Raw genomic sequence first — 26,764 nt, 5'->3', positions numbered from 1 at the left:
ACCTGCTCAGCTTTTCTTCATACTCTTTGCAGAGTATGAAGAGTTCTTCTTTTTCTTTGGCCAGTTGCAGATTTTTATTCGTAAGCTCCTGAATTTTTAATTCCAGCTCCTCTTTCTCTGTCAGGAGTTTTGACATTTCCATTGTCTTTCTGCAAATTATGAAGATCGGAGAGAAATTAGCTCCCTTTGTAAAAGAATGAGCTTTTTTACTTGAATGATCACTCCTTTTCTTCAATTAAAACACATTAAAAATACCTTCATGGGTGGGTGCGTGCGTGCGTGCGTGCACTTTTGTGCGCCACATTTGTGCGTGTACGTCAATGCACAGGAAATAATGCTTTGACCATTTATTTTTCTTTTTTTCTAATAATGTTCCATGAAAGGCACAAACAAATTTAAAATGATTTTCAGAAGCAAAGTAAAGTTATGGATGTAGGATATGGGGAAAGTTCTCACTGCTCACAAATGCCTAACTGTCGACATATTTCAACAAGTTGGTCTCTCAGAGATAGTAGTACCTTGTTTATGAGGGAGCGTATATTAATTGTATTAATACCCTTGTTATCTCGTGCTCCGCCGGACGTTGTTTATGAGGGAGCGTAACAAGAGTATTAATAAACCCTCAAGATAATAAACAGCAAATTGTTACTAAACTCTTTTCAGAAGTCATTCTGTAGTGTAGAGGATACCTAAAATGTTTGTGCACCACATAAAGGTATGGTGTATGCCATGACTTACGCATAACTCTGGTTCCTCGCTCTCTTCAGATCTACTTCCAGTCTTTCGGTTTTGGTGTGAACAATCTAGAGAAACAAAAGTATATCACAAGTCAGGAATATATTTCCATATCAGCCCACTCCCTACCCCCACCCCCACTACCCCATCGCTCACACTGGGCTTCTTCCCCTCTTATTACGACGTGAATTATTTAATCCACGCTCAAAAGATTCCTCACATGCTAGATGGCTTACCTGATGGGAACGCATCCTTAAATTTAAATCCTGGTCCAGCTGCATCCTAATATTTTCTGGACGCCTGGAAACCTGGCAGTTCCGTGAAGAATGAAAAACATAAAATGAATTGTAGATGTTTGCTTGATAATTTTCTTCATTACGAAAATTTCTTCAAGGAGATACACTTCATGATCATGAGAAGAATTACATGAATTTGTTTTCCATTAATTCTCTGTGATGTCAGTGTAAAGAAGATATTACTTTAAAGTTCCTCTTTAGGAAAAGAGTCAGGGGTGTAGACAAGCATATTTGTGCATATTAAAATCATGCATTCCAAGATGAGCACACACATGTGCAACTCCCAATTTATTGCTGTAGATGTTCAATACAGGCAATAAAGAATATTCCCGCTGGAATAAAAAAAGAAAGACCTAGTTTTAGTTAATTTGTTTAGGAAATGTAAAAGACAGTGGTTCAAACCAAATATGAATCATCTAAATTTTATGTTACTATTGTATAGGGCCAAAGAAAGTAGCTAATGTGGCAAGGAAGGAACGAACCAAGAATTAGCACAAACTCTGATAATTGCCATTCTTTATTAGAAATTACAAATAAACTAGTTTGTATTGAATAGGTGTGTGTGTGTGTGGATCTCATATATGTAATGGAAATAGAAAGCGAACATGTACACTATCTAAAATATGTTGCACATGCATTATTAACAATTACCTCAGCACGTCTCTGTTCTTCTGTGGTAGATGACAGAAGAGGAAGTCTGGATGTTTCTTCCTGCCATGACAAAATACCCCATTTAAAAAAACAAACAAATTGACAGCCACTAATTTTTCTAACAACAGCTCTATGTGACTTGGGTTGTTGTTAAAGATAGTTTCAGCTTCAAATCTGCGGTGCCAACTGTATTTCTGTCATCTAAAGTTTGCACCCCGGCCTGGAAGATTTTGATGTTGGTCCACAACTGGAGCAGCTTCTTGGATGAGAATCTAAACATCTTCAAGGAAAACAAAAAAGAAAGTCCTGCTTCCTCTTGAAAAATTCCCATTCCTATTCTTGGGAATAGGAATGGGACAGATAGGGAGTCCTTCTACTATATCCCCAAACAGCCCTTTCATTTTAAGTGCAGAGAAAACGAAAAGTACTCCTGCTAAAAGTCATGTAAAATCTCCATTAGCAACTTGGCCTATTAAATATGTTAAATCAATACTTACAATGACCTAAGATAGCTCTGCAAGTTCATTGATTCTTTCATCCAACTTATTTGGCTGCCCAAGTTGCAATAGAGACTCTGGGTCTCTCTCTTTGCTTTCCTTCCACTTGTTTGTGTTTGATTCTCAGGGACTGACCGACCGACCTACTTACCTACCCACCTAATACCCACCGACCGACCGACCGACCGACCGACCGACCGACCTACCTACCTAAGTATTCAAATTTCTATATGTTTTATCACACTTGAGAATAGCATTTACTGCGACAGCCTATGAACAAATGTTTTTTCTTACCTCTTTTTGGAGACGTTTCATGGTTTCTCTTAATCTTCTCAACAAATGGTTTTCCATCGCAAAATCAGTGATGGAAACTATAAGGTAAGGTAATAGGTGAGAATGCAGAATAGCTTTAACATTTTTATTTCAAAAATTGGAACGTAGATCTTGAGACACAATGTCTACAATAGCACATCATTTTTAAATTATATTTGCCCTCCAGGTCCTCTAATCTGATCCTTTAGGACAGGGCTGTGTCAAACTCCCAGCCCGTGGGCTGGATGGGTCACATGCTGGCCACAGACACACCTGGTTTAGTGAAGGAGAAAAAAAGTCCAGATATGTCACGTGATGCCGCCGTGACGCCGTGAGTTAAAGACAGAGCTGTAGCCAAATGCAGCTTCCTCAAGAGTGCCTTTTAAACTCTGGGAATGATGCAGGAAAAGGCCATCTCCCATCTGCCTAATAGTTTAGTCTCCAAAGAGCGGTGGAGCTTCTTGTTTTCTCCCGCAGACTTCAACGTCTGCTGAAACGCATTCTCTTCACATTCTCTTCGGTAGTCAGGCTCTAAGTGCTTGAAAAGGCAACTCCCTTTGCCTCCCCTAATAACTGAGGGAAACACAGTCCAATCTTCCTGGATAGCACCTGGTTGCCCATCCCTCTCCAGGACTTTTCACTTTCCATATTATAACAAGAAACATCAACACTAACTTTGTTTTCAAAATGTAAATCCTACTATGTAGGAGATACAACGATGAACCTGCTAAACTACTGTATCTAGAATGATCTATATAACTGGCCGTGTTATAATATTCCCCATGAAAAGTCTTTTAATTTAAGGAACTTTTTTCCTTTCCAACCACAACAGACGCTAACAATTTCTAGAGGTAAAATTTTTGATTTAGCGCGTGAGAAAAGTGTTCACTTTTTCCCCAAATGCCAATCTGCAAAGGTAGCCCAACAAGTTGCTTTCTCACAGTTTAGGCAGTACTACTTTTTGTGAGATTGATTGTGATCACAACTGCATCAATAAAATTTGCAATAGTGATGAGAGCTTCATATGAAAAACAAGCTCATTGTTTTGCGGCCACGAACAAATAGCAGAGGTCTTCTTGGTATTCTATTTAAAATGGGGATTAGCAACAAAATTTTACAAGGTGCCAAGCAAACATGTCATCAAGGCTTGGTGCTATGGGGTGATGACATCTCAGTGGTTTCTCTCGAAGTGTGACCTGTGACACGCTGGGTCCTCCTTCCGGAGGTGTGTCCTTACCAGGATCCTCAGCTCCTCGACGCTTCAGCACCTCAGCACTTCAGCTCCTCGACGCTTCAGCACCTCAGCACTTCAGCACTTCCGCACCTCAGCTCCTCAGAACCTCAGCACTTCAGCACCTCCGCACTTCAGCACCTCAGAACGTCCGCACTTCAGCACCTCAGCACTTAGCTCCTCAACACCTCCGCACTTCAGCACCTCCACACTTCAGCTCCTCGACGCTTCAGCACCTCAGCGCTTCAGCACTTCCGCACCTCAGCTCCTCAGAACCTCAGCACTTCAGCACCTCCGCACTTCAGCACTTCAGCACCTCAGAACATCCGCACTTCAGCACCTCAGCACTTAGCTCCTCAACACCTCCGCACTTCAGCACCTCCGCACTTCAGCTCCTCGACGCTTCAGCACCTCAGCGCTTCAGCACTTCCGCACCTCAGCTCCTCAGAACCTCAGCACTTCAGCACCTCCGCACTTCAGCACTTCAGCACCTCAGAACCTCAGCACTTCAGCACCTCAGCACTTAGCTCAACACCTCCGCACTTCAGCACCTCAGCACTTCAGCACCTCCGCACTTCAGCTCCTCAGCACTTCAGCACCTCCGCACGTCAGCACCTCCGCACCTCAGCTCCTCAGCGCTTCAGCGCCTCAGAACCTCAGCACTTCAGCACCTCTGCACTTCAGCACTTCAGCACCTCAGAACGTCCGCACTTCAGCACCTCCGCACTTCAGCACCTTAGCTCCTCAACACCTCCGCAATTCAGCACCTCAGCTCCTCCGCAACTCAGCACCTCAACTCCTCAACACCTCAGCACAAGGATTGGGATCCTGGATATATATATATGTAGCAGTCAAAGTCATCACAATCAGTGTTTCATGACATGGTCTACTATGTCTTAATCTTTTATCTAGCTGTGGATAGATGCTAGAGGTGCAACTTGTATGCCCCAGAGTGTCATGGCAGATAGCAGATACCCCCTCCTATGCCCCCTTGTGCTCAAATCAATCAATGGCTGTCCACTATCGTGTGGTATTGGAGCTTGGGCTACAACACCATTGAAACATTCTTTCGCTTTTTACTAATTTCAGAACAACCTCAAAAATGCTTGGCTGTTTATCAGGCTTGAGTTTAGGGGTGCTTCTACTATGTCCATTATACCAAATGCCCTTTGCTTCTGGAGTGCGATGGAGTGGAACCATTACAGGGCACGAAACCATCTCAGTGGGTGGGGTCCTTTCTGCAACAATGACTATCTTGAGGTCACACCATTTCAACAAGTGTCCATCTACTAAATGACCACTCACAAATGATTCCAAAAACTCTAATCATTTCTCAATTTCTAGCATGTGTCTGCTTTGTTTCATCCCTCTGGTGAATTACCATCCAACTTTACCATCCTATTTTGCCTGTGGAGAAATCCTTGGGACACATCTGTGCCAGGAACACAACACTGGTTAATTTTCTCAAGTGGCAGATTGCCCATGTCAAGGGTGGAACAGATTTATGTGACTCTCTTGATTCTTGGAACAGTTCAGCTGTGGGCAAGGTGGCTGAGGGAGGGTCGTCCTGTCTCCTCTCTTGTCTGTGGGGAGGCCTTTTAACTCTAGCACGACGACATGTCGAGAGAGTTACTGATTAGTCTCGTAAAGAGAATTTTAAAGGGAAAGGAAATTACTGTCTCCAGAAGAACCTGAGAGAGAGTCCATCTTGCCTCTGGTGCTTCAGAAGACAGAATCAAAAGATGGAAGGGTTTCAGCTGGACATTAGGAGAACGTTCTAAAGCGAAGGGAGAGAAGATTAGAGAATTGACAGCCATCAATTTTTCCTCCCAACTGTGGACATCAAAGCCCCCACTTTATCGACCCCATTGGGTCTGAAAAAGACAGTTAAGCTCTAGGCAGCTTCAGAAGAACATTGGCTCTCCTTGGAGATCTTAAGCTAAGTCTAAGAAATTTTAGAATGGTTCCACAAGGACAAATGTAAGTAAACCACCAAAGTTGAGAGTTCAGATCAATTGTGATGCAGCAGTCAAGGTATTAGATGAGGAACAAGGAGCCTCCCGGTTCAAGTCCAACCATAGACGTTCCTGGGTGACTTCCTCACACTTTCTCATCCCTTTATCTCACACGGTTAATGGATGGAGGGAAAGAGGAACAAAAACTCTCTGGTACCATGAGCTCCTGAACATGAAGCAATACAGGCTGACACAAACACCTCCCAAATTCCAACTGTGGGTTGTGCAGAGGTGCGCTCCTGCATGCGCGCTATTGGTTCAGGCTTCCTAATGGGAAATGGGGGAAGGCAAGGCACATACAAGCAGGGAATGTTAAAATTTGCTGATGTATAAAAGGAACACTTATGCAACTGTCCCTGAATAACAGACACATACGTTCACTCTTATGCAGTGCCAGAGTAGTCTGCTCAAGCTGTAAGTCCAACCCTGAATTCTGTTGTGCTAATTGTTAGTTGAGAAGATTCTGTGCATAGTTTCAGCGTTCCGACGGGACCTTTGCGAGTTGACACATAGACTGTTTAGCATTAAATCAGTTTAATTGGACCTTCGCGTGTGGACCTGGTCTTTCCATCAGACACCTTGTTGTCAAATTTTTGCCATTTCATCCCTGGTCATAAATTAATTATTCATGTCGTCATGTGACAGCTTTTACATCGTCACTTTTACTGCATAATCTTTTTTTCATTGAATGACCTCTCATTTTCTTGATGCTTATAAAGTGGCCTTGTTGCAGTCTCCAAATGCTTTGGTTTTTCTTAAGGGAGTAGATTATTTTATGCAACAGATAGTAATGTACTCGGCACCTAGATCCTATTGCAACTTCCCCAGGATCAAAACCAGATTTACTTTGCGATTGCTCGTACGTAGTGGGCTCTCAGCTCCTTGTAACTGATTCATGGTGGATATGAATTTCTGACTGACTGAAAAGTTGCCTGACTTTTAAAACGCATCCGTGCGGTATGGCCTCCCTTTACACTGCATGCGGAGGGATTGTAGATGAGAATAACCACGATTTGAGTGAAAGTTCCCCTTTTAGAGATTGGGCCCTATGCAAGGCCAGACCCATATTGGTGGTCTCCCCCAGATACCTTATGGATACAGTTGATTTCTGGTGGGAACCTAATTTGCAAGGGATCTTGGCCTCTTGGCACAATTGCATCTGAATAGGAAATTTGTTTAGGTGGCTCCTTTGTTTGATTGTTAATTTACATGTTATTCAAAGTAAATAAATCTGATATGATAAATCAGATATGTTTACGTGTCTGTCTGTCTGTGTTTTTCGCAAAGTATCAGGCAATGGCCCAGGGGCCAGATAAATGGCTCTTTGAGAATCCAAACACAACGAACAAACCAGTTAACGAGGAGATTTCAGGCTTTATTAAGTACCTGTAGAACAGGGATGTCAAACTGGCGGCCTTCAGGCCGTATGCCCCATGCACAGGCCATGCCCACACCAGCTCCCCAAAGGTAAAAAATGTCATGGAACGTCACGTGATAGCAACGTGCTGTAGAAGGCAAATTAAATAGACGAAAGCATCAAGTCTTAGAAGTCATTTCGCTTCTCAACCAAGAAGGTTCTTCAGGTCTGATTGGATGGTGGGAATGGAAGGATTGATATTCCTTGCAGACAGCTGGGCATTTGTATTCTTTTAGAGAGTCGTTGAGGCCACTTGGAGGTTTGCTTGGTCCTCAGGGTCACCTGAGTAGTGCAAATGGGTGGGGAGCCTTTTTCGACCTGCTGAAAGGGTTCCTGCAGTCTGCACTTTTTCTGGAACTCCCTTCATACTCCTGCACCATCAAGTCCAATGATCGCTCTTTTGCTGCTGGGAACCCCATTTCAAGCAATGGTGATGCTCTGAGGCCCTGGGCGTACAGCCCCACACAACAGACAAGACCGTGGTCCATAACTGTCGGACGGGCATGGAAGTCTGACACGTTTCCTGATAAGGCATCCCCTTCCTTCCACATAGGCTGCATTGTTATGCTAGCAATGCTGCACTCAGGGGAGCACTTCTGATTTTGGTTGATTCCTTTTCACCTTCAAAGCTTCCAGCTTTCACATCTGGCTTTTCGATGAGAGCTGCATGTGGTTTCCTATATGATTTTATACACGTAGGTCAGTTGGCTCCAAACAAACAAAATGATCAACGGTGAAGACCCATTTGAAATGGTCCAAAAGAGTAGCGCACATGCCGAAACTTAGCTGACACTTCTCCTGTAAGAATCAGGTGAAAACACGGCATTTCTCTCAAAAGGAGGGCTGCAGATGTTCCCGGATTCCAGCCTCGGAGAGAAGGCCCATGAGCTGGGAATTTCTACCCCCAAAATACTGGAGGCCCACAGATTCTCCACCAGAGATGATACAGTATTCACAGTGCTTCTCGTCAAGATGCTTCAGAAATCCTTACCACAGCCACGACGAGTAAATCTGTCTTGTTCTTTTCCTAAATGTGCTGACCTAGGCTATCATGGCTTGTTTAAGATATCTGTTGAGTTCATGGGGAAGCTATTTCCAGACCTTCTGATCCGTGAACTAACCTCTTAGTTACAGAATGATATCTCATTTTGTTTATGTCTAGGTAGGGCAAATTCACATGGGCTGTGGACCAGTAATATGTATTTTTAGGAAAAATGCTTCCTCTTCATACATCGCACATAGAAACAGAGGCGTGCATCTAAAATTGTTGTCATTGCTGACTGATCTAATTTCTAAACTAATGCTTAAATGCATTTCTTCAGATAGCTCCTTGGTGACAGCTTTTCTGATATCTCACTTGGCTTGAGATTTCTTGATAGGCTATCAGGGAAGACTATTTAACTTTGATGGTTATCTTCCTGAATCATCCAGCTCTCACTGGCATAATTCCTAGTTCACAAGGATCTCTTTGTTTTAGTGAGTTGTTGGTACAGGTGACACAGCCTGTATGGCATATGCAATCTTGGTCTATCCTTTCTTTGTCCGTGCTCTACGGTTGTCTATCCATTCTTGGCATTTTGGCATAAATCATGCTTGTCGTTTGGCCCTTCTTTCCTTTTCTTCCTCCATATCAATCGCTTCTTCTTTCCTTTTTCCTTCCACTCTCTTTCTTTTCTCCTCCCACCCAACTTAAGGCAGCGTCTAGATAATCGCAATTGTTGATGACAAGCGTTCATTGGTTATGAAGCTCCTGCTGTAATACCAACGTCCATTAGGAAAACAGTATGCCACTCACTCCAAAAGGCCCAAGAAGTTTTGGAAAACCACAACAATAAATACTTGCTGATAGGTTTCCAGTTTGTACATTTGGTCATCTTGATCCCAGTAACCCTAGAAGCAGCAGAAATGAGAGACAAGTCTGTACCAAGATGGGATGGGATGGGAGGTTTCAGGCTCTTCCCCATGGAGGTGATTTAAAACTATCTCAAGCTACTCATTCACATATTGCACGATTTCTTCAGGACGTTTTCTATGCATTCCAAGAGCCATTCTTTCTGGCTTCTTCCGGGGATTCTCGTCTGAGGTTTTTCAGAGATGGTTGTAGCCATGCTTGCATATCTGTTTTGGATGCACTAGGACCATTCTTTCTGAACTTTAGCTAAAGATGCTTGAAGCCATCCATCCACCCATAAGTTTCTTTCAGAGCAAGCAGGTTCTACCCAAATCACCCTCTCCTTCCTCTTTACCATGCTTGTTTTTGATTCCTTAGAGTATTTGAGATCCTGGATGCCCTTGATAGATGCTTCAGGACATTCCCGAGTACCTAGATGGGGTGCTTCAGGTCCTTCCTCTTTGAAGCTATTTACAGATATTTCAAGCCATTTTTGGCATCTTGCTTGTATGTTTCAGGACCTTTCCCAAGTTTTTCAGGGATCGTTGAAGCCATTTTTCCAGATGCGGTATGGGTTCTTCAGAAAATAAAAAGCTTTCTAAGGATCCTTGAAGCCATTGTAAACTATTTTCCATGGGTCCTTCGGAACATTGCTTCTTGAGGTTTGCTATTGATTTTTCAAACCATCTCTTCCTCAGAGTTCTTTTAATCTCTACCGTGGACTTCTGTAGATCCTGAACGCCTTTAATAGAGGCTTCAAGCCATTCCCGAGTACCTAGGTGTCCTTCCTCCTCAAGATTCTTTATAGATATTTCAAGTCATTTTTTTGGCATCTTGTTTAGATACTTTAGGACCTTCGTCTTGCAGGTTTTTTAAGGATTGTCGAAGCCATTTTTCAAGAACTGGTCTAGGTTCTCCAGAAAGTGACAGGCTTTCTAAGGATCCTTGAAGCCATTCTAATCTATTCACCAGAGATCCTTCAGGACATTGCTACTTGAGGTTCTCTATTGATTTTTCCAGCCATCCCTTTTTTCTGGCTCGACTTGGATTTTTGTAGATGTTGAATGCCTATAATAGATGCTTCAAGCCATCCCTGCACATCTAAATCACAGGTTTCTGGCCCTTCTTCTTGGAAATGATTTATCGATGTTTCTAGCCAACCATTCACATCCCCCCTGGATGCCTCAGCACATTCCTTCGGGAGGTTGGTGGTGGATGCTTTAAGCCATTCGGGCAGGGGGTACAGTTCAGAGGAATCCTCTTTCAGGATTTTCAGCGATTGCTGAAGCCACCTCAGTATATTTTGCCCGGGTTCCTTAGATGTTCTGATTTTGAGGCTGTCTACTGAAGCCTTAAGCCATTTCTTATTTAATTGATATCTCAAATTGATTTGAGGCTTCATTTTGTCTTGAGCTTCTGTCTTGTTTTCGGTAATGTCTGCCCTTGTTTGGCAGAGACTCACAGAGCCTCCTTTGCTCTCTCTGCTGCTGGGTCTCTGCTCCATCTGGTCTCGGTCCATCATTAAGGGGCAGCGGCCCTTCCTCAGTTGTGTCTCTCTAGAAAAAGCCAGAAGGTTAGATGTGAATCTGGACCAACAACAAAGCATTCTTAATTAAAAAAGGATGGGAACTGCTTTGATGTCAGGAAACTCTCACTCTTGTGTCTAAAGTGTGTAGAAGTGTATGAATATTGTTGGGCAGCGGGGGTTGGAGGTTAAAAGATCTCTCCTATACATATCTTCCCATTCACTTCCATGAGATTAACTCCTAGATTTGTATATGTAAAAGTATAATGAGCCATAATTCATTAATTTCTTTCTGAAGTAAGGAGATGTTCAGGTTTTCCCAAGCTTTCTAAGATAAGGGGAACCTAATGTGAAATTCTGGAACAGGAAATTCATGGTGGCTATCTAAAAATTTCTCACCTCCACAGTCTTTTTTCGTACTCTCGGCAGAGCTCCTCTTTCTCGTCGGTCAACTCAATATTTTTGAAGGTCAGGACCTCTGTTTTCATTTCGAGCTCTTTGTTTTCTATCGTTAGCTTTGCTATTACTGCTCTTTTTCTGTAAATTATGAGGACAAGAGATATTAGCCCTCTTCATTTTTACTTGAATTACTAAGCATACCTACATTCTTAATTATTTTTGCATTCCATTATACCTATTGCTCTTCTCTTATTCAGTCATACATACATATAAAAGAATGGAACATTTCTTTCATCCGGTATATCTGGCTTAAGGGCTCTAATAAATAAATTTGAATTGGAAAGAAAAAATCAAGTTCGATCTAAACATTTCTCACCTATAAAATTCTTCTTTAAGGTCATTATTTTCCCGTAGGAGCTCTGCATTTTCTCCAGCATATTTTTTAAGCTTGCAGCTGAGACTCTCATTTTCTCGTCTGAGTTTGTCCAGCTGCTCAGGCTCATCTGAACTCTTTTCCCTGTAAAATATCACGAGCAGAGTGAAATTAGCCCCCTTAGGGTTTTTTATTTGAATCATAATACTCGTTTAACTTTAAAACTAATTGAAATAGCTGAGAAAGGAAGAGGAAGTCAGGGTTACTAGCTCACCTGCTCAGCTTTTCTTCATACTCTTTGCAGAGTATGAAGAGTTCTTCTTTTTCTTTGGCCAGTTGCAGATTTTTATTCGTAAGCTCCTGAATTTTTAATTCCAGCTCCTCTTTCTCTGTCAGGAGTTTTGACATTTCCATTGTCTTTCTGCAAATTATGAAGATCGGAGAGCAATTAGCTCCCTTTGTAAAAGAATGAGCTTTTTTACTTGAATGATCACTCCTTTTCTTCAATTAAAACACATTAAAAATACCTTCATGGGTGGGTGCGTGCGTGCGTACGTGCGCTTTTGTGCGCCACATTTGTGCGTGTACGTCAATGCACAGGAAATAATGCTTTGACCATTTATTTTTCTTTTTTTCTAATAATGTTCCATGAAAGGCACAAACAAATTTAAAATGATTTTCAGAAGCAAAGTAAAGTTATGGATGTAGGATATGGGGAAAGTTCTCACTGCTCACAAATGCCTAACTGTCGACATATTTCAACAAGTTGGTCTCTCAGAGATAGTAGTACCTTGTTTATGAGGGAGCGTATATTAATTGTATTAATACCCTTGTTATCTCGTGCTCCGCCGGACGTTGTTTATGAGGGAGCGTAACAAGAGTATTAATAAACCCTCAAGATAATAAACAGCAAATTGTTACTAAACTCTTTTCAGAAGTCATTCTGTAGTGTAGAGGATACCTAAAATGTTTGTGCACCACATAAAGGTATGGTGTATGCCATGACTTACGCATAACTCTGGTTCCTCGCTCTCTTCAGATCTACTTCCAGTCTTTCGGTTTTGGTGTGAACAATCTAGAGAAACAAAAGTATATCACAAGTCAGGAATATATTTCCATATCAGCCCACTCCCTACCCCCACCCCCACTACCCCATCGCTCACACTGGGCTTCTTCCCCTCTTATTACGACGTGAATTATTTAATCCACGCTCAAAAGATTCCTCACATGCTAGATGGCTTACCTGATGGGAACGCATCCTTAAATTTAAATCCTGGTCCAGCTGCATCCTAATATTTTCTGGACGCCTGGAAACCTGGCAGTTCCGTGAAGAATGAAAAACATAAAATGAATTGTAGATGTTTGCTTGATAATTTTCTTCATTACGAAAATTTCTTCAAGGAGATACACTTCATGATCATGAGAAGAATTACATGAATTTGTTTTCCATTAATTCTCTGTGATGTCAGTGTAAAGAGGATATTACTTTAAAGTTCCTCTTTAGGAAAAGAGTCAGGGGTGTAGACAAGCATATTTGTGCATATTAAAATCATGCATTCCAAGATGAGCACACACATGTGCAACTCCCAATTTATTGCTGTAGATGTTCAATACAGGCAATAAAGAATATTCCCGCTGGAATAAAAAAAGAAAGACCTAGTTTTAGTTAATTTGTTTAGGAAATGTAAAAGACAGTGGTTCAAACCAAATATGAATCATCTAAATTTTATGTTACTATTGTATAGGGCCAAAGAAAGTAGCTAATGTGGCAAGGAAGGAACGAACCAAGAATTAGCACAAACTCTGATAATTGCCATTCTTTATTAGAAATTACAAATAAACTAGTTTGTATTGAATAGGTGTGTGTGTGTGTGGATCTCATATATGTAATGGAAATAGAAAGCGAACATGTACACTATCTAAAATATGTTGCACATGCATTATTAACAATTACCTCAGCACGTCTCTGTTCTTCTGTGGTAGATGACAGAAGAGGAAGTCTGGATGTTTCTTCCTGCCATGACAAAATACCCCATTTAAAAAAACAAACAAATTGACAGCCACTAATTTTTCTAACAACAGCTCTATGTGACTTGGGTTGTTGTTAAAGATAGTTTCAGCTTCAAATCTGCGGTGCCAACTGTATTTCTGTCATCTAAAGTTTGCACCCCGGCCTGGAAGATTTTGATGTTGGTCCACAACTGGAGCAGCTTCTTGGATGAGAATCTAAACATCTTCAAGGAAAACAAAAAAGAAAGTCCTGCTTCCTCTTGAAAAATTCCCATTCCTATTCTTGGGAATAGGAATGGGACAGATAGGGAGTCCTTCTACTATATCCCCAAACAGCCCTTTCATTTTAAGTGCAGAGAAAACGAAAAGTACTCCTGCTAAAAGTCATGTAAAATCTCCATTAGCAACTTGGCCTATTAAATATGTTAAATCAATACTTACAATGACCTAAGATAGCTCTGCAAGTTCATTGATTCTTTCATCCAACTTATTTGGCTGCCCAAGTTGCAATAGAGACTCTGGGTCTCTCTCTTTGCTTTCCTTCCACTTGTTTGTGTTTGATTCTCAGGGACTGACCGACCGACCGACCTACTTACCTACCCACCTACTACCCACCGACCGACCGACTGACCGACCGACCTACCTACCTAAGTATTCAAATTTCTATATGTTTTATCACACTTGAGAATAGCATTTACTGCGACAGCCTATGAACAAATGTTTTTTCTTACCTCTTTTTGGAGACGTTTCATGGTTTCTCTTAATCTTCTCAACAAATGGTTTTCCATCGCAAAATCAGTGATGGAAACTATAAGGTAAGGTAATAGGTGAGAATGCAGAATAGCTTTAACATTTTTATTTCAAAAATTGGAACGTAGATCTTGAGACACAATGTCTACAATAGCACATCATTTTTAAATTATATTTGCCCTCCAGGTCCTCTAATCTGATCCTTTAGGACAGGGCTGTGTCAAACTCCCAGCCCGTGGGCTGGATGGGTCACATGCTGGCCACAGACACACCTGGTTTAGTGAAGGAGAAAAAAAGTCCAGATATGTCACGTGATGCCGCCGTGACGCCGTGAGTTAAAGACAGAGCTGTAGCCAAATGCAGCTTCCTCAAGAGTGCCTTTTAAACTCTGGGAATGATGCAGGAAAAGGCCATCTCCCATCTGCCTAATAGTTTAGTCTCCAAAGAGCGGTGGAGCTTCTTGTTTTCTCCCGCAGACTTCAACGTCTGCTGAAACGCATTCTCTTCACATTCTCTTCGGTAGTCAGGCTCTAAGTGCTTGAAAAGGCAACTCCCTTTGCCTCCCCTAATAACTGAGGGAAACACAGTCCAATCTTCCTGGATAGCACCTGGTTGCCCATCCCTCTCCAGGACTTTTCACTTTCCATATTATAACAAGAAACATCAACACTAACTTTGTTTTCAAAATGTAAATCCTACTATGTAGGAGATACAACGATGAACCTGCTAAACTACTGTATCTAGAATGATCTATATAACTGGCCGTGTTATAATATTCCCCATGAAAAGTCTTTTAATTTAAGGAACTTTTTTCCTTTCAAACCACAACAGACGCTAACAATTTCTAGAGGTAAAATTTTTGATTTAGCGCGTGAGAAAAGTGTTCACTTTTTCCCCAAATGCCAATCTGCAAAGGTAGCCCAACAAGTTGCTTTCTCACAGTTTAGGCAGTACTACTTTTTGTGAGATTGATTGCGATCACAACTGCATCAATAAAATTTGCAATAGTGATGAGAGCTTCATATGAAAAACAAGCTCATTGTTTTGCGGCCACGAACAAATAGCAGAGGTCTTCTTGGTATTCTATTTAAAATGGGGATTAGCAACAAAATTTTACAAGGTGCCAAGCAAACATGTCATCAAGGCTTGGTGCTATGGGGTGATGACATCTCAGTGGTTTCTCTCGAAGTGTGACCTGTGACACGCTGGGTCCTCCTTCCGGAGGTGTGTCCTTACCAGGATCCTCAGCTCCTCGACGCTTCAGCACCTCAGCACTTCAGCTCCTCGACGCTTCAGCACCTCAGCACTTCAGCACTTCCGCACCTCAGCTCCTCAGAACCTCAGCACTTCAGCACCTCCGCACTTCAGCACTTCAGCACCTCAGAACGTCCGCACTTCAGCACCTCAGCACTTAGCTCCTCAACACCTCCGCACTTCAGCACCTCCACACTTCAGCTCCTCGACGCTTCAGCACCTCAGCGCTTCAGCACTTCCGCACCTCAGCTCCTCAGAACCTCAGCACTTCAGCACCTCCGCACTTCAGCACTTCCGCACTTCAGCACCTCAGAACGTCCGCACTTCAGCACCTCAGCACTTAGCTCCTCAACACCTCCGCACTTCAGCACCTCCGCACTTCAGCTCCTCGACGCTTCAGCACCTCAGCGCTTCAGCACTTCCGCACCTCAGCTCCTCAGAACCTCAGCACTTCAGCACCTCCGCACTTCAGCACTTCAGCACCTCAGCACCTCAGCACTTCAGCACCTCAGCACTTAGCTCAACACCTCCGCACTTCAGCACCTCAGCACTTCAGCACCTCCGCACGTCAGCACCTCCGCACCTCAGCTCCTCAGTGCTTCAGCGCCTCAGAACCTCAGCACTTCAGCACCTCTGCACTTCAGCACTTCAGCACCTCAGAACGTCCGCACTTCAGCACCTTAGCTCCTCAACACCTCCGCAATTCAGCACCTCAGCTCCTCCGCAACTCAGCACCTCAACTCCTCAACACCTCAGCACAAGGATTGGGATCCTGGATATATATATATGTAGCAGTCAAAGTCATCACAATCAGTGTTTCATGACATGGTCTACTATGTCTTAATCTTTTATCTAGCTGTGGATAGATGCTAGAGGTGCAACTTGTATGCCCCACAGTGTCATGGCAGATAGCAGATACCCCCTCCTATGCCCCCTTGTGCTCAAATCAATCAATGGCTGTCCACTATCGTGTGGTATTGGAGCTTGGGCTACAACACCATTGAAACATTCTTTCGCTTTTTACTAATTTCAGAACAACCTCAAAAATGCTTGGCTGTTTATCAGGCTTGAGTTTAGGGGTGCTTCTACTATGTCCATTATACCAAATGCCCTTTGCTTCTGGAGTGCGATGGAGTGGAACCATTACAGGGCACGAAACCATCTCAGTGGGTGGGGTCCTTTCTGCAACAATGACTATCTTGAGGTCACACCATTTCAACAAGTGTCCATCTACTAAATGACCACTCACAAATGATTCCAAAAACTCTAATCATTTCTCAATTTCTAGCATGTGTCTGCTTTGTTTCATCCCTCTGGTGAATTACCATCCAACTTTACCATCCTATTTTGCCTGTGGAGAAATCCTTGGGACACATCTGTGCCAGGAACACAACACTGGTTAATTTTCTCAAGTGGCAGATTGCCCATGTCAAGGGTGGAACAGATTTATGTGACTCTCTTGATTCTTGGAACAGTTCAGCTGTGGGCAAGGTGGCTGAGGGAGGGTCGTCCTGTCTCCTCTCTTGTCTGTGGGGAGGCCTTTTAACTCTAGCACGACGACATGTCGAGAGAGTTACTGATTAGTCTCGTAAAGAGAATTTTAAAGGGAAAGGAAATTACTGTCTCCAGAAGAACCTGAGAGAGAGTCCATCTTGCCTCTGGTGCTTCAGAAGACAGAATCAAAAGATGGAAGGGTTTCAGCTGGACATTAGGAGAACGTTCTAAAGCGAAGGGAGAGAAGATTAGAGAATTGACAGCCATCAATTTTTCCTCCCAACTGTGGACATCAAAGCCCCCACTTTATCGACCCCATTGGGTCTGAAAAAGACAGTTAAGCTCTAGGCAGCTTCAGAAGAACATTGGCTCTCCTTGGAGATCTTAAGCTAAGTCTAAGAAATTTTAGAATGGTTCCACAAGGACAAATGTAAGTAAACCACCAAAGTTGAGAGTTCAGATCAATTGTGATGCAGCAGTCAAGGTATTAGATGAGGAACAAGGAGCCTCCCGGTTCAAGTCCAACCATAGACGTTCCTGGGTGACTTCCTCACACTTTCTCATCCCTTTATCTCACACGGTTAATGGATGGAGGGAAAGAGGAACAAAAACTCTCCGGTACCATGAGCTCCTGAACATGAAGCAATACAGGCTGACACAAACACCTCCCAAATTCCAACTGTGGGTTGTGCAGAGGTGCGCTCCTGCATGCGCGCTATTGGTTCAGGCTTCCTAATGGGAAATGGGGGAAGGCAAGGCACATACAAGCAGGGAATGTTAAAATTTGCTGATGTATAAAAGGAACACTTATGCAACTGTCCCTGAATAACAGACACATACGTTCACTCTTATGCAGTGCCAGAGTAGTCTGCTCAAGCTGTAAGTCCAACCCTGAATTCTGTTGTGCTAATTGTTAGTTGAGAAGATTCTGTGAATAGTTTCAGCGTTCCGACGGGACCTTTGCGAGTTGACACATAGACTGTTTAGCATTAAATCAGTTTAATTGGACCTTCGCGTGTGGACCTGGTCTTTCCATCAGACACCTTGTTGTCAAATTTTTGCCATTTCATCCCTGGTCATAAATTAATTATTCATGTCGTCATGTGACAGCTTTTACATCGTCACTTTTACTGCATAATCTTTTTTTCATTGAATGACCTCTCATTTTCTTGATGCTTATAAAGTGGCCTTGTTGCAGTCTCCAAATGCTTTGGTTTTTCTTAAGGGAGTAGATTATTTTATGCAACAGATAGTAATGTACTCGGCACCTAGATCCTATTGCAACTTCCCCAGGATCAAAACCAGATTTACTTTGCGATTGCTCGTACGTAGTGGGCTCTCAGCTCCTTGTAACTGATTCATGGTGGATATGAATTTCTGACTGACTGAAAAGTTGCCTGACTTTTAAAACGCATCCGTGCGGTATGGCCTCCCTTTACACTGCATGCGGAGGGATTGTAGATGAGAATAACCACGATTTGAGTGAAAGTTCCCCTTTTAGAGATTGGGCCCTATGCAAGGCCAGACCCATATTGGTGGTCTCCCCCAGATACCTTATGGATACAGTTGATTTCTGGTGGGAACCTAATTTGCAAGGGATCTTGGCCTCTTGGCACAATTGCATCTGAATAGGAAATTTGTTTAGGTGGCTCCTTTGTTTGATTGTTAATTTACATGTTATTCAAAGTAAATAAATCTGATATGATAAATCAGATATGTTTACGTGTCTGTCTGTCTGTGTTTTTCGCAAAGTATCAGGCAATGGCCCAGGGGCCAGATAAATGGCTCTTTGAGAATCCAAACACAACGAACAAACCAGTTAACGAGGAGATTTCAGGCTTTATTAAGTACCTGTAGAACAGGGATGTCAAACTGGCGGCCTTCAGGCCGTATGCCCCATGCACAGGCCATGCCCACACCAGCTCCCCAAAGGTAAAAAATGTCATGGAACGTCACGTGAATAGCAACGTGCTGTAGAAGGCAAATTAAATAGACGAAAGCATCAAGTCTTAGAAGTCATTTCGCTTCTCAACCAAGAAGGTTCTTCAGGTCTGATTGGATGGTGGGAATGGAAGGATTGATATTCCTTGCAGACAGCTGGGCATTTGTATTCTTTTAGAGAGTCGTTGAGGCCACTTGGAGGTTTGCTTGGTCCTCAGGGTCACCTGAGTAGTGCAAATGGGTGGGGAGCCTTTTTCGACCTGCTGAAAGGGTTCCTGCAGTCTGCACTTTTTCTGGAACTCCCTTCATACTCCTGCACCATCAAGTCCAATGATCGCTCTTTTGCTGCTGGGAACCCCATTTCAAGCAATGGTGATGCTCTGAGGCCCTGGGCGTACAGCCCCACACAACAGACAAGACCGTGGTCCATAACTGTCGGACGGGCATGGAAGTCTGACACGTTTCCTGATAAGGCATCCCCTTCCTTCCACATAGGCTGCATTGTTATGCTAGCAATGCTGCACTCAGGGGAGCACTTCTGATTTTGGTTGATTCCTTTTCACCTTCAAAGCTTCCAGCTTTCACATCTGGCTTTTCGATGAGAGCTGCATGTGGTTTCCTATATGATTTTATACACGTAGGTCAGTTGACTCCAAACAAACAAAATGATCAACGGTGAAGACCCATTTGAAATGGTCCAAAAGAGTAGCGCACATGCCGAAACTTAGCTGACACTTCTCCTGTAAGAATCAGGTGAAAACACGGCATTTCTCTCGAAAGGAGGGCTGCAGATGTTCCCGGATTCCAGCCTCGGAGAGAAGGCCCATGAGCTGGGAATTTCTACCCCCAAAATACTGGAGGCCCACAGATTCTCCACCAGAGATGATACAGTATTCACAGTGCTTCTCATCAAGATGCTTCAGAAATCCTTACCACAGCCACGACGAGTAAATCTGTCTTGTTCTTTTCCTAAATGTGCTGACCTAGGCTATCATGGCTTGTTTAAGATATCTGTTGAGTTCATGGGGAAGCTATTTCCAGACCTTCTGATCCGTGAACTAACCTCTTAGTTACAGAATGATATCTCATTTTGTTTATGTCTAGGTAGGGCAAATTCACATGGGCTGTGGACCAGTAATATGTATTTTTAGGAAAAATGCTTCCTCTTCATACATCGCACATAGAAACAGAGGCGTGCATCTAAAATTGTTGTCATTGCTGACTGATCTAATTTCTAAACTAATGCTTAAATGCATTTCTTCAGATAGCTCCTTGGTGACAGCTTTTCTGATATCTCACTTGGCTTGAGATTTCTTGATAGGCTATCAGGGAAGACTATTTAACTTTGATGGTTATCTTCCTGAATCATCCAGCTCTCACTGGCATAATTCCTAGTTCACAAGGATCTCTTTGTTTTAGTGAGTTGTTGGTACAGGTGACACAGCCTGTATGGCATATGCAATCTTGGTCTATCCTTTCTTTGTCCGTGCTCTACGGTTGTCTATCCATTCTTGGCATTTTGGCATAAATCATGCTTGTCGTTTGGCCCTTCTTTCCTTTTCTTCTTCCATATCAATCGCTTCTTCTTTCCTTTTTCCTTCCACTCTCCTTCTTTTCTCCTCCCACCCAACTTAAGGCAGCGTCTAGATAATCGCAATTGTTGATGACAAGCGTTCATTGGTTATGAAGCTCCTGCTGTAATACCAACGTCCATTAGGAAAACAGTATGCCACTCACTCCAAAAGGCCCAAGAAGTTTTGGAAAACCACAACAATAAATACTTGCTGATAGGTTTCCAGTTTGTACATTTGGTCATCTTGATCCCAGTAACCCTAGAAGCAGCAGAAATGAGAGACAAGTCTGTACCAAGATGGGATGGGATGGGAGGTTTCAGGCTCTTCCCCATGGAGGTGATTTAAAACTATCTCAAGCTACTCATTCACATATTGCACGATTTCTTCAGGACGTTTTCTATGCATTCCAAGAGCCATTCTTTCTGGCTTCTTCCGGGGATTCTCTTCTGAGGTTTTTCAGAGATGGTTGTAGCCATGCTTGCATATCTGTTTTGGATGCACTAGGACCATTCTTTCTGAACTTTAGCTAAAGATGCTTGAAGCCATCCATCCACCCATAAGTTTCTTTCAGAGCAAGCAGGTTCTACCCAAATCACCCTCTCCTTCCTCTTTACCATGCTTGTTTTTGATTCCTTAGAGTATTTGAGATCCTGGATGCCCTTGATAGATGCTTCAGGACATTCCCGAGTACCTAGATGGGGTGCTTCAGGTCCTTCCTCTTTGAAGCTATTTACAGATATTTCAAGCCATTTTTGGCATCTTGCTTGTATGTTTCAGGACCTTTCCCAAGTTTTTCAGGGATCGTTGAAGCCATTTTTCCAGATGCAGTATGGGTTCTTCAGAAAATAAAAAGCTTTCTAAGGATCCTTGAAGCCATTGTAAACTATTTTCCATGGGTCCTTCGGAACATTGCTTCTTGAGGTTTGCTATTGATTTTTCAAACCATCTCTTCCTCAGAGTTCTTTTAATCTCTACCGTGGACTTCTGTAGATCCTGAACGCCTTTAATAGAGGCTTCAAGCCATTCCCGAGTACCTAGGTGTCCTTCCTCCTCAAGATTCTTTATAGATATTTCAAGTCATTTTTTTGGCATCTTGTTTAGATACTTTAGGACCTTCGTCTTGCAGGTTTTTTAAGGATTGTCGAAGCCATTTTTCAAGAACTGGTCTAGGTTCTTCAGAAAGTGACAGGCTTTCTAAGGATCCTTGAAGCCATTCTAATCTATTCACCAGAGATCCTTCAGGACATTGCTACTTGAGGTTCTCTATTGATTTTTCCAGCCATCCCTTTTTTCTGGCTCGACTTGGATTTTTGTAGATGTTGAATGCCTATAATAGATGCTTCAAGCCATCCCTGCACATCTAAATCACAGGTTTCTGGCCCTTCTTCTTGGAAATGATTTATCGATGTTTCTAGCCAACCATTCACATCCCCCCTGGATGCCTCAGCACATTCCTTCGGGAGGTTGGTGGTGGATGCTTTAAGCCATTCGGGCAGGGGGTACAGTTCAGAGGAATCCTCTTTCAGGATTTTCAGCGATTGCTGAAGCCACCTCAGTATATTTTGCCCGGGTTCCTTAGATGTTCTGATTTTGAGGCTGTCTACTGAAGCCTTAAGCCATTTCTTATTTAATTGATATCTCAAATTGATTTGAGGCTTCGTTTTGTCTTGAGCTTCTGTCTTGTTTTCGGTAATGTCTGCCCTTGTTTGGCAGAGACTCACAGAGCCTCCTTTGCTCTCTCTGCTGCTGGGTCTCTGCTCCATCTGGTCTCGGTCCATCATTAAGGGGCAGCGGCCCTTCCTCAGTTGTGTCTCTCTAGAAAAAGCCAGAAGGTTAGATGTGAATCTGGACCAACAACAAAGCATTCTTAATTAAAAAAGGATGGGAACTGCTTTGATGTCAGGAAACTCTCACTCTTGTGTCTAAAGTGTGTAGAAGTGTATGAATATTGTTGGGCAGCGGGGGTTGGAGGTTAAAAGATCTCTCCTATACATATCTTCCCATTCACTTCCATGAGATTAACTCCTAGATTTGTATATGTAAAAGTATAATGAGCCATAATTCATTAATTTCTTTCTGAAGTAAGGAGATGTTCAGGTTTTCCCAAGCTTTCTAAGATAAGGGGAACCTAATGTGAAATTCTGGAACAGGAAATTCATGGTGGCTATCTAAAAATTTCTCACCTCCACAGTCTTTTTTCGTACTCTCGGCAGAGCTCCTCTTTCTCGTCGGTCAACTCAATATTTTTGAAGGTCAGGACCTCTGTTTTCATTTCGAGCTCTTTGTTTTCTATCGTTAGCTTTGCTATTACTGCTCTTTTTCTGTAAATTATGAGGACAAGAGATATTAGCCCTCTTCATTTTTACTTGAATTACTAAGCATACCTACATTCTTAATTATTTTTGCATTCCATTATACCTATTGCTCTTCTCTTATTCAGTCATACATACATATAAAAGAATGGAACATTTCTTTCATCCGGTATATCTGGCTTAAGGGCTCTAATAAATAAATTTGAATTGGAAAGAAAAAATCAAGTTCGATCTAAACATTTCTCACCTATAAAATTCTTCTTTAAGGTCATTATTTTCCCGTAGGAGCTCTGCATTTTCTCCAGCATATTTTTTAAGCTTGCAGCTGAGACTCTCATTTTCTCGTCTGAGTTTGTCCAGCTGCTCAGGCTCATCTGAACTCTTTTCCCTGTAAAATATCACGAGCAGAGTGAAATTAGCCCCCTTAGGGTTTTTTATTTGAATCATAATACTCGTTTAACTTTAAAACTAATTGAAATAGCTGAGAAAGGAAGAGGAAGTCAGGGTTACTAGCTCACCTGCTCAGCTTTTCTTCATACTCTTTGCAGAGTATGAAGAGTTCTTCTTTTTCTTTGGCCAGTTGCAGATTTTTATTCGTAAGCTCCTGAATTTTTAATTCCAGCTCCTCTTTCTCTGTCAGGAGTTTTGACATTTCCATTGTCTTTCTGCAAATTATGAAGATCGGAGAGAAATTAGCTCCCTTTGTAAAAGAATGAGCTTTTTTACTTGAATGATCACTCCTTTTCTTCAATTAAAACACATTAAAAATACCTTCATGGGTGGGTGCGTGCGTGCGTGCGTGCGCTTTTGTGCGCCACATTTGTGCGTGTACGTCAATGCACAGGAAATAATGCTTTGACCATTTATTTTTCTTTTTTTCTAATAATGTTCCATGAAAGGCACAAACAAATTTAAAATGATTTTCAGAAGCAAAGTAAAGTTATGGATGTAGGATATGGGGAAAGTTCTCACTGCTCACAAATGCCTAACTGTCGACATATTTCAACAAGTTGGTCTCTCAGAGATAGTAGTACCTTGTTTATGAGGGAGCGTATATTAATTGTATTAATACCCTTGTTATCTCGTGCTCCGCCGGACGTTGTTTATGAGGGAGCGTAACAAGAGTATTAATAAACCCTCAAGATAATAAACAGCAAATTGTTACTAAACTCTTTTCAGAAGTCATTCTGTAGTGTAGAGGATACCTAAAATGTTTGTGCACCACATAAAGGTATGGTGTATGCCATGACTTACGCATAACTCTGGTTCCTCGCTCTCTTCAGATCTACTTCCAGTCTTTCGGTTTTGGTGTGAACAATCTAGAGAAACAAAAGTATATCACAAGTCAGGAATATATTTCCATATCAGCCCACTCCCTAACCCCACCCCCACTACCCCATCACTCACACTGGGCTTCTTCCCCTCTTATTACGACGTGAATTATTTAATCCACGCTCAAAAGATTCCTCACATGCTAGATGGCTTACCTGATGGGAACGCATCCTTAAATTTAAATCCTGGTCCAGCTGCATCCTAATATTTTCTGGACGCCTGGAAACCTGGCAGTTCCGTGAAGAATGAAAAACATAAAATGAATTGTAGATGTTTGCTTGATAATTTTCTTCATTACGAAAATTTCTTCAAGGAGATACACTTCATGATCATGAGAAGAATTACATGAATTTGTTTTCCATTAATTCTCTGTGATGTCAGTGTAAAGAGGATATTACTTTAAAGTTCCTCTTTAGGAAAAGAGTCAGGGGTGTAGACAAGCATATTTGTGCATATTAAAATCATGCATTCCAAGATGAGCACACACATGTGCAACTCCCAATTTATTGCTGTAGATGTTCAATACAGGCAATAAAGAATATTCCCGCTGGGATAAAAAAAGAAAGACCTAGTTTTAGTTAATTTGTTTAGGAAATGTAAAAGACAGTGGTTCAAACCAAATATGAATCATCTAAATTTTATGTTACTATTGTATAGGGCCAAAGAAAGTAGCTAATGTGGCAAGGAAGGAACGAACCAAGAATTAGCACAAACTCTGATAATTGCCATTCTTTATTAGAAATTACAAATAAACTAGTTTGTATTGAATAGGTGTGTGTGTGTGTGGATCTCATATATGTAATGGAAATAGAAAGCGAACATGTACACTATCTAAAATATGTTGCACATGCATTATTAACAATTACCTCAGCACGTCTCTGTTCTTCTGTGGTAGATGACAGAAGAGGAAGTCTGGATGTTTCTTCCTGCCATGACAAAATACCCCATTTAAAAAAACAAACAAATTGACAGCCACTAATTTTTCTAACAACAGCTCTATGTGACTTGGGTTGTTGTTAAAGATAGTTTCAGCTTCAAATCTGCGGTGCCAACTGTATTTCTGTCATCTAAAGTTTGCACCCCGGCCTGGAAGATTTTGATGTTGGTCCACAACTGGAGCAGCTTCTTGGATGAGAATCTAAACATCTTCAAGGAAAACAAAAAAGAAAGTCCTGCTTCCTCTTGAAAAATTCCCATTCCTATTCTTGGGAATAGGAATGGGACAGATAGGGAGTCCTTCTACTATATCCCCAAACAGCCCTTTCATTTTAAGTGCAGAGAAAACGAAAAGTACTCCTGCTAAAAGTCATGTAAAATCTCCATTAGCAACTTGGCCTATTAAATATGTTAAATCAATACTTACAATGACCTAAGATAGCTCTGCAAGTTCATTGATTCTTTCATCCAACTTATTTGGCTGCCCAAGTTGCAATAGAGACTCTGGGTCTCTCTCTTTGCTTTCCTTCCACTTGTTTGTGTTTGATTCTCAGGGACTGACCGACCGACCTACTTACCTACCCACCTAATACCCACCGACCGACCGACCGACCGACCGACCTACCTACCTAAGTATTCAAATTTCTATATGTTTTATCACACTTGAGAATAGCATTTACTGCGACAGCCTATGAACAAATGTTTTTTCTTACCTCTTTTTGGAGACGTTTCATGGTTTCTCTTAATCTTCTCAACAAATGGTTTTCCATCGCAAAATCAGTGATGGAAACTATAAGGTAAGGTAATAGGTGAGAATGCAGAATAGCTTTAACATTTTTATTTCAAAAATTGGAACGTAGATCTTGAGACACAATGTCTACAATAGCACATCATTTTTAAATTATATTTGCCCTCCAGGTCCTCTAATCTGATCCTTTAGGACAGGGCTGTGTCAAACTCCCAGCCCGTGGGCTGGATGGGTCACATGCTGGCCACAGCCACACCTGGTTTAGTGAAGGAGAAAAAAAGTCCAGATATGTCACGTGATGCCGCCGTGACGCCGTGAGTTAAAGACAGAGCTGTAGCCAAATGCAGCTTCCTCAAGAGTGCCTTTTAAACTCTGGGAATGATGCAGGAAAAGGCCATCTCCCATCTGCCTAATAGTTTAGTCTCCAAAGAGCGGTGGAGCTTCTTGTTTTCTCCCGCAGACTTCAACGTCTGCTGAAACGCATTCTCTTCACATTCTCTTCGGTAGTCAGGCTCTAAGTGCTTGAAAAGGCAACTCCCTTTGCCTCCCCTAATAACTGAGGGAAACACAGTCCAATCTTCCTGGATAGCACCTGGTTGCCCATCCCTCTCCAGGACTTTTCACTTTCCATATTATAACAAGAAACATCAACACTAACTTTGTTTTCAAAATGTAAATCCTACTATGTAGGAGATACAACGATGAACCTGCTAAACTACTGTATCTAGAATGATCTATATAACTGGCCGTGTTATAATATTCCCCATGAAAAGTCTTTTAATTTAAGGAACTTTTTTCCTTTCAAACCACAACAGACGCTAACAATTTCTAGAGGTAAAATTTTTGATTTAGCGCGTGAGAAAAGTGTTCACTTTTTCCCCAAATGCCAATCTGCAAAGGTAGCCCAACAAGTTGCTTTCTCACAGTTTAGGCAGTACTACTTTTTGTGAGATTGATTGCGATCACAACTGCATCAATAAAATTTGCAATAGTGATGAGAGCTTCATATGAAAAACAAGCTCATTGTTTTGCGGCCACGAACAAATAGCAGAGGTCTTCTTGGTATTCTAT

At 42.0% G+C, this 26,764-nt stretch overlaps 2 protein-coding genes and 4 long non-coding RNA genes across 6 annotated transcripts; all 6 read right to left on the bottom strand.

Annotated features, from left to right (window-relative positions):
• Positions 1-49: 49 nt before the first annotated feature.
• On the bottom strand, positions 50-808 carry LOC148114728 (uncharacterized). Its single transcript, XR_015733205.1, has 2 exons — positions 739-808; positions 50-149 (listed from the first exon to the last, which is right to left on the bottom strand). It is a non-coding gene; the product is annotated as an uncharacterized LOC148114728 (long non-coding RNA).
• A 163-nt stretch (positions 809-971) lies between these two features.
• LOC148114727 (uncharacterized) lies at positions 972-2,551 on the bottom strand. The gene is made up of 3 exons (XR_015733206.1): positions 2,474-2,551; positions 1,683-1,742; positions 972-1,043 (listed from the first exon to the last, which is right to left on the bottom strand). It is a non-coding gene; the product is annotated as an uncharacterized LOC148114727 (long non-coding RNA).
• A 4,540-nt stretch (positions 2,552-7,091) lies between these two features.
• On the bottom strand, positions 7,092-10,735 carry LOC148114726 (uncharacterized). The gene has a single exon (XM_087890151.1). It carries the CDS (start codon positions 10,649-10,651, stop codon positions 10,025-10,027), a length of 627 nt encoding a protein of 208 aa, XP_087746277.1. The 5' UTR covers positions 10,652-10,735; the 3' UTR covers positions 7,092-10,024.
• A 928-nt stretch (positions 10,736-11,663) lies between these two features.
• Positions 11,664-12,419, bottom strand: LOC148114725 (uncharacterized). The gene is made up of 2 exons (XR_015733203.1): positions 12,353-12,419; positions 11,664-11,763 (listed from the first exon to the last, which is right to left on the bottom strand). It is a non-coding gene; the product is annotated as an uncharacterized LOC148114725 (long non-coding RNA).
• Positions 12,420-18,669: 6,250 nt separating this feature from the next.
• Positions 18,670-22,314, bottom strand: LOC148114724 (uncharacterized). Its single transcript, XM_087890152.1, has one exon. It carries the CDS (start codon positions 22,228-22,230, stop codon positions 21,604-21,606), a length of 627 nt encoding a protein of 208 aa, XP_087746278.1. The 5' UTR covers positions 22,231-22,314; the 3' UTR covers positions 18,670-21,603.
• A 928-nt stretch (positions 22,315-23,242) lies between these two features.
• Positions 23,243-24,236, bottom strand: LOC148114723 (uncharacterized). Its single transcript, XR_015733204.1, has 2 exons — positions 23,932-24,236; positions 23,243-23,342 (listed from the first exon to the last, which is right to left on the bottom strand). It is a non-coding gene; the product is annotated as an uncharacterized LOC148114723 (long non-coding RNA).
• Between the last annotated feature and the right edge of the window lie 2,528 nt (positions 24,237-26,764).

The sequence above is a fragment of the Pantherophis guttatus genome, chromosome 3 (assembly GCF_059756535.1).
Source record: "Pantherophis guttatus breed Tessera chromosome 3, ASM5975653v1, whole genome shotgun sequence".
Lineage (NCBI taxonomy): Eukaryota > Metazoa > Chordata > Lepidosauria > Squamata > Colubridae > Pantherophis > Pantherophis guttatus.
Note: the sequence above shows the minus strand (reverse complement) of the source record. Positions and strands in the feature narration are given on the sequence as shown.

Bases quoted from the DNA above. Each gene is read 5' to 3' on its own strand.
- LOC148114726 (XM_087890151.1), bottom strand. From the start codon at position 10,651: ATGCTTTGTTGTTGGTCCAGATTCACATCTAACCTTCTGGCTTTTTCT.
- LOC148114724 (XM_087890152.1), bottom strand. From the start codon at position 22,230: ATGCTTTGTTGTTGGTCCAGATTCACATCTAACCTTCTGGCTTTTTCT.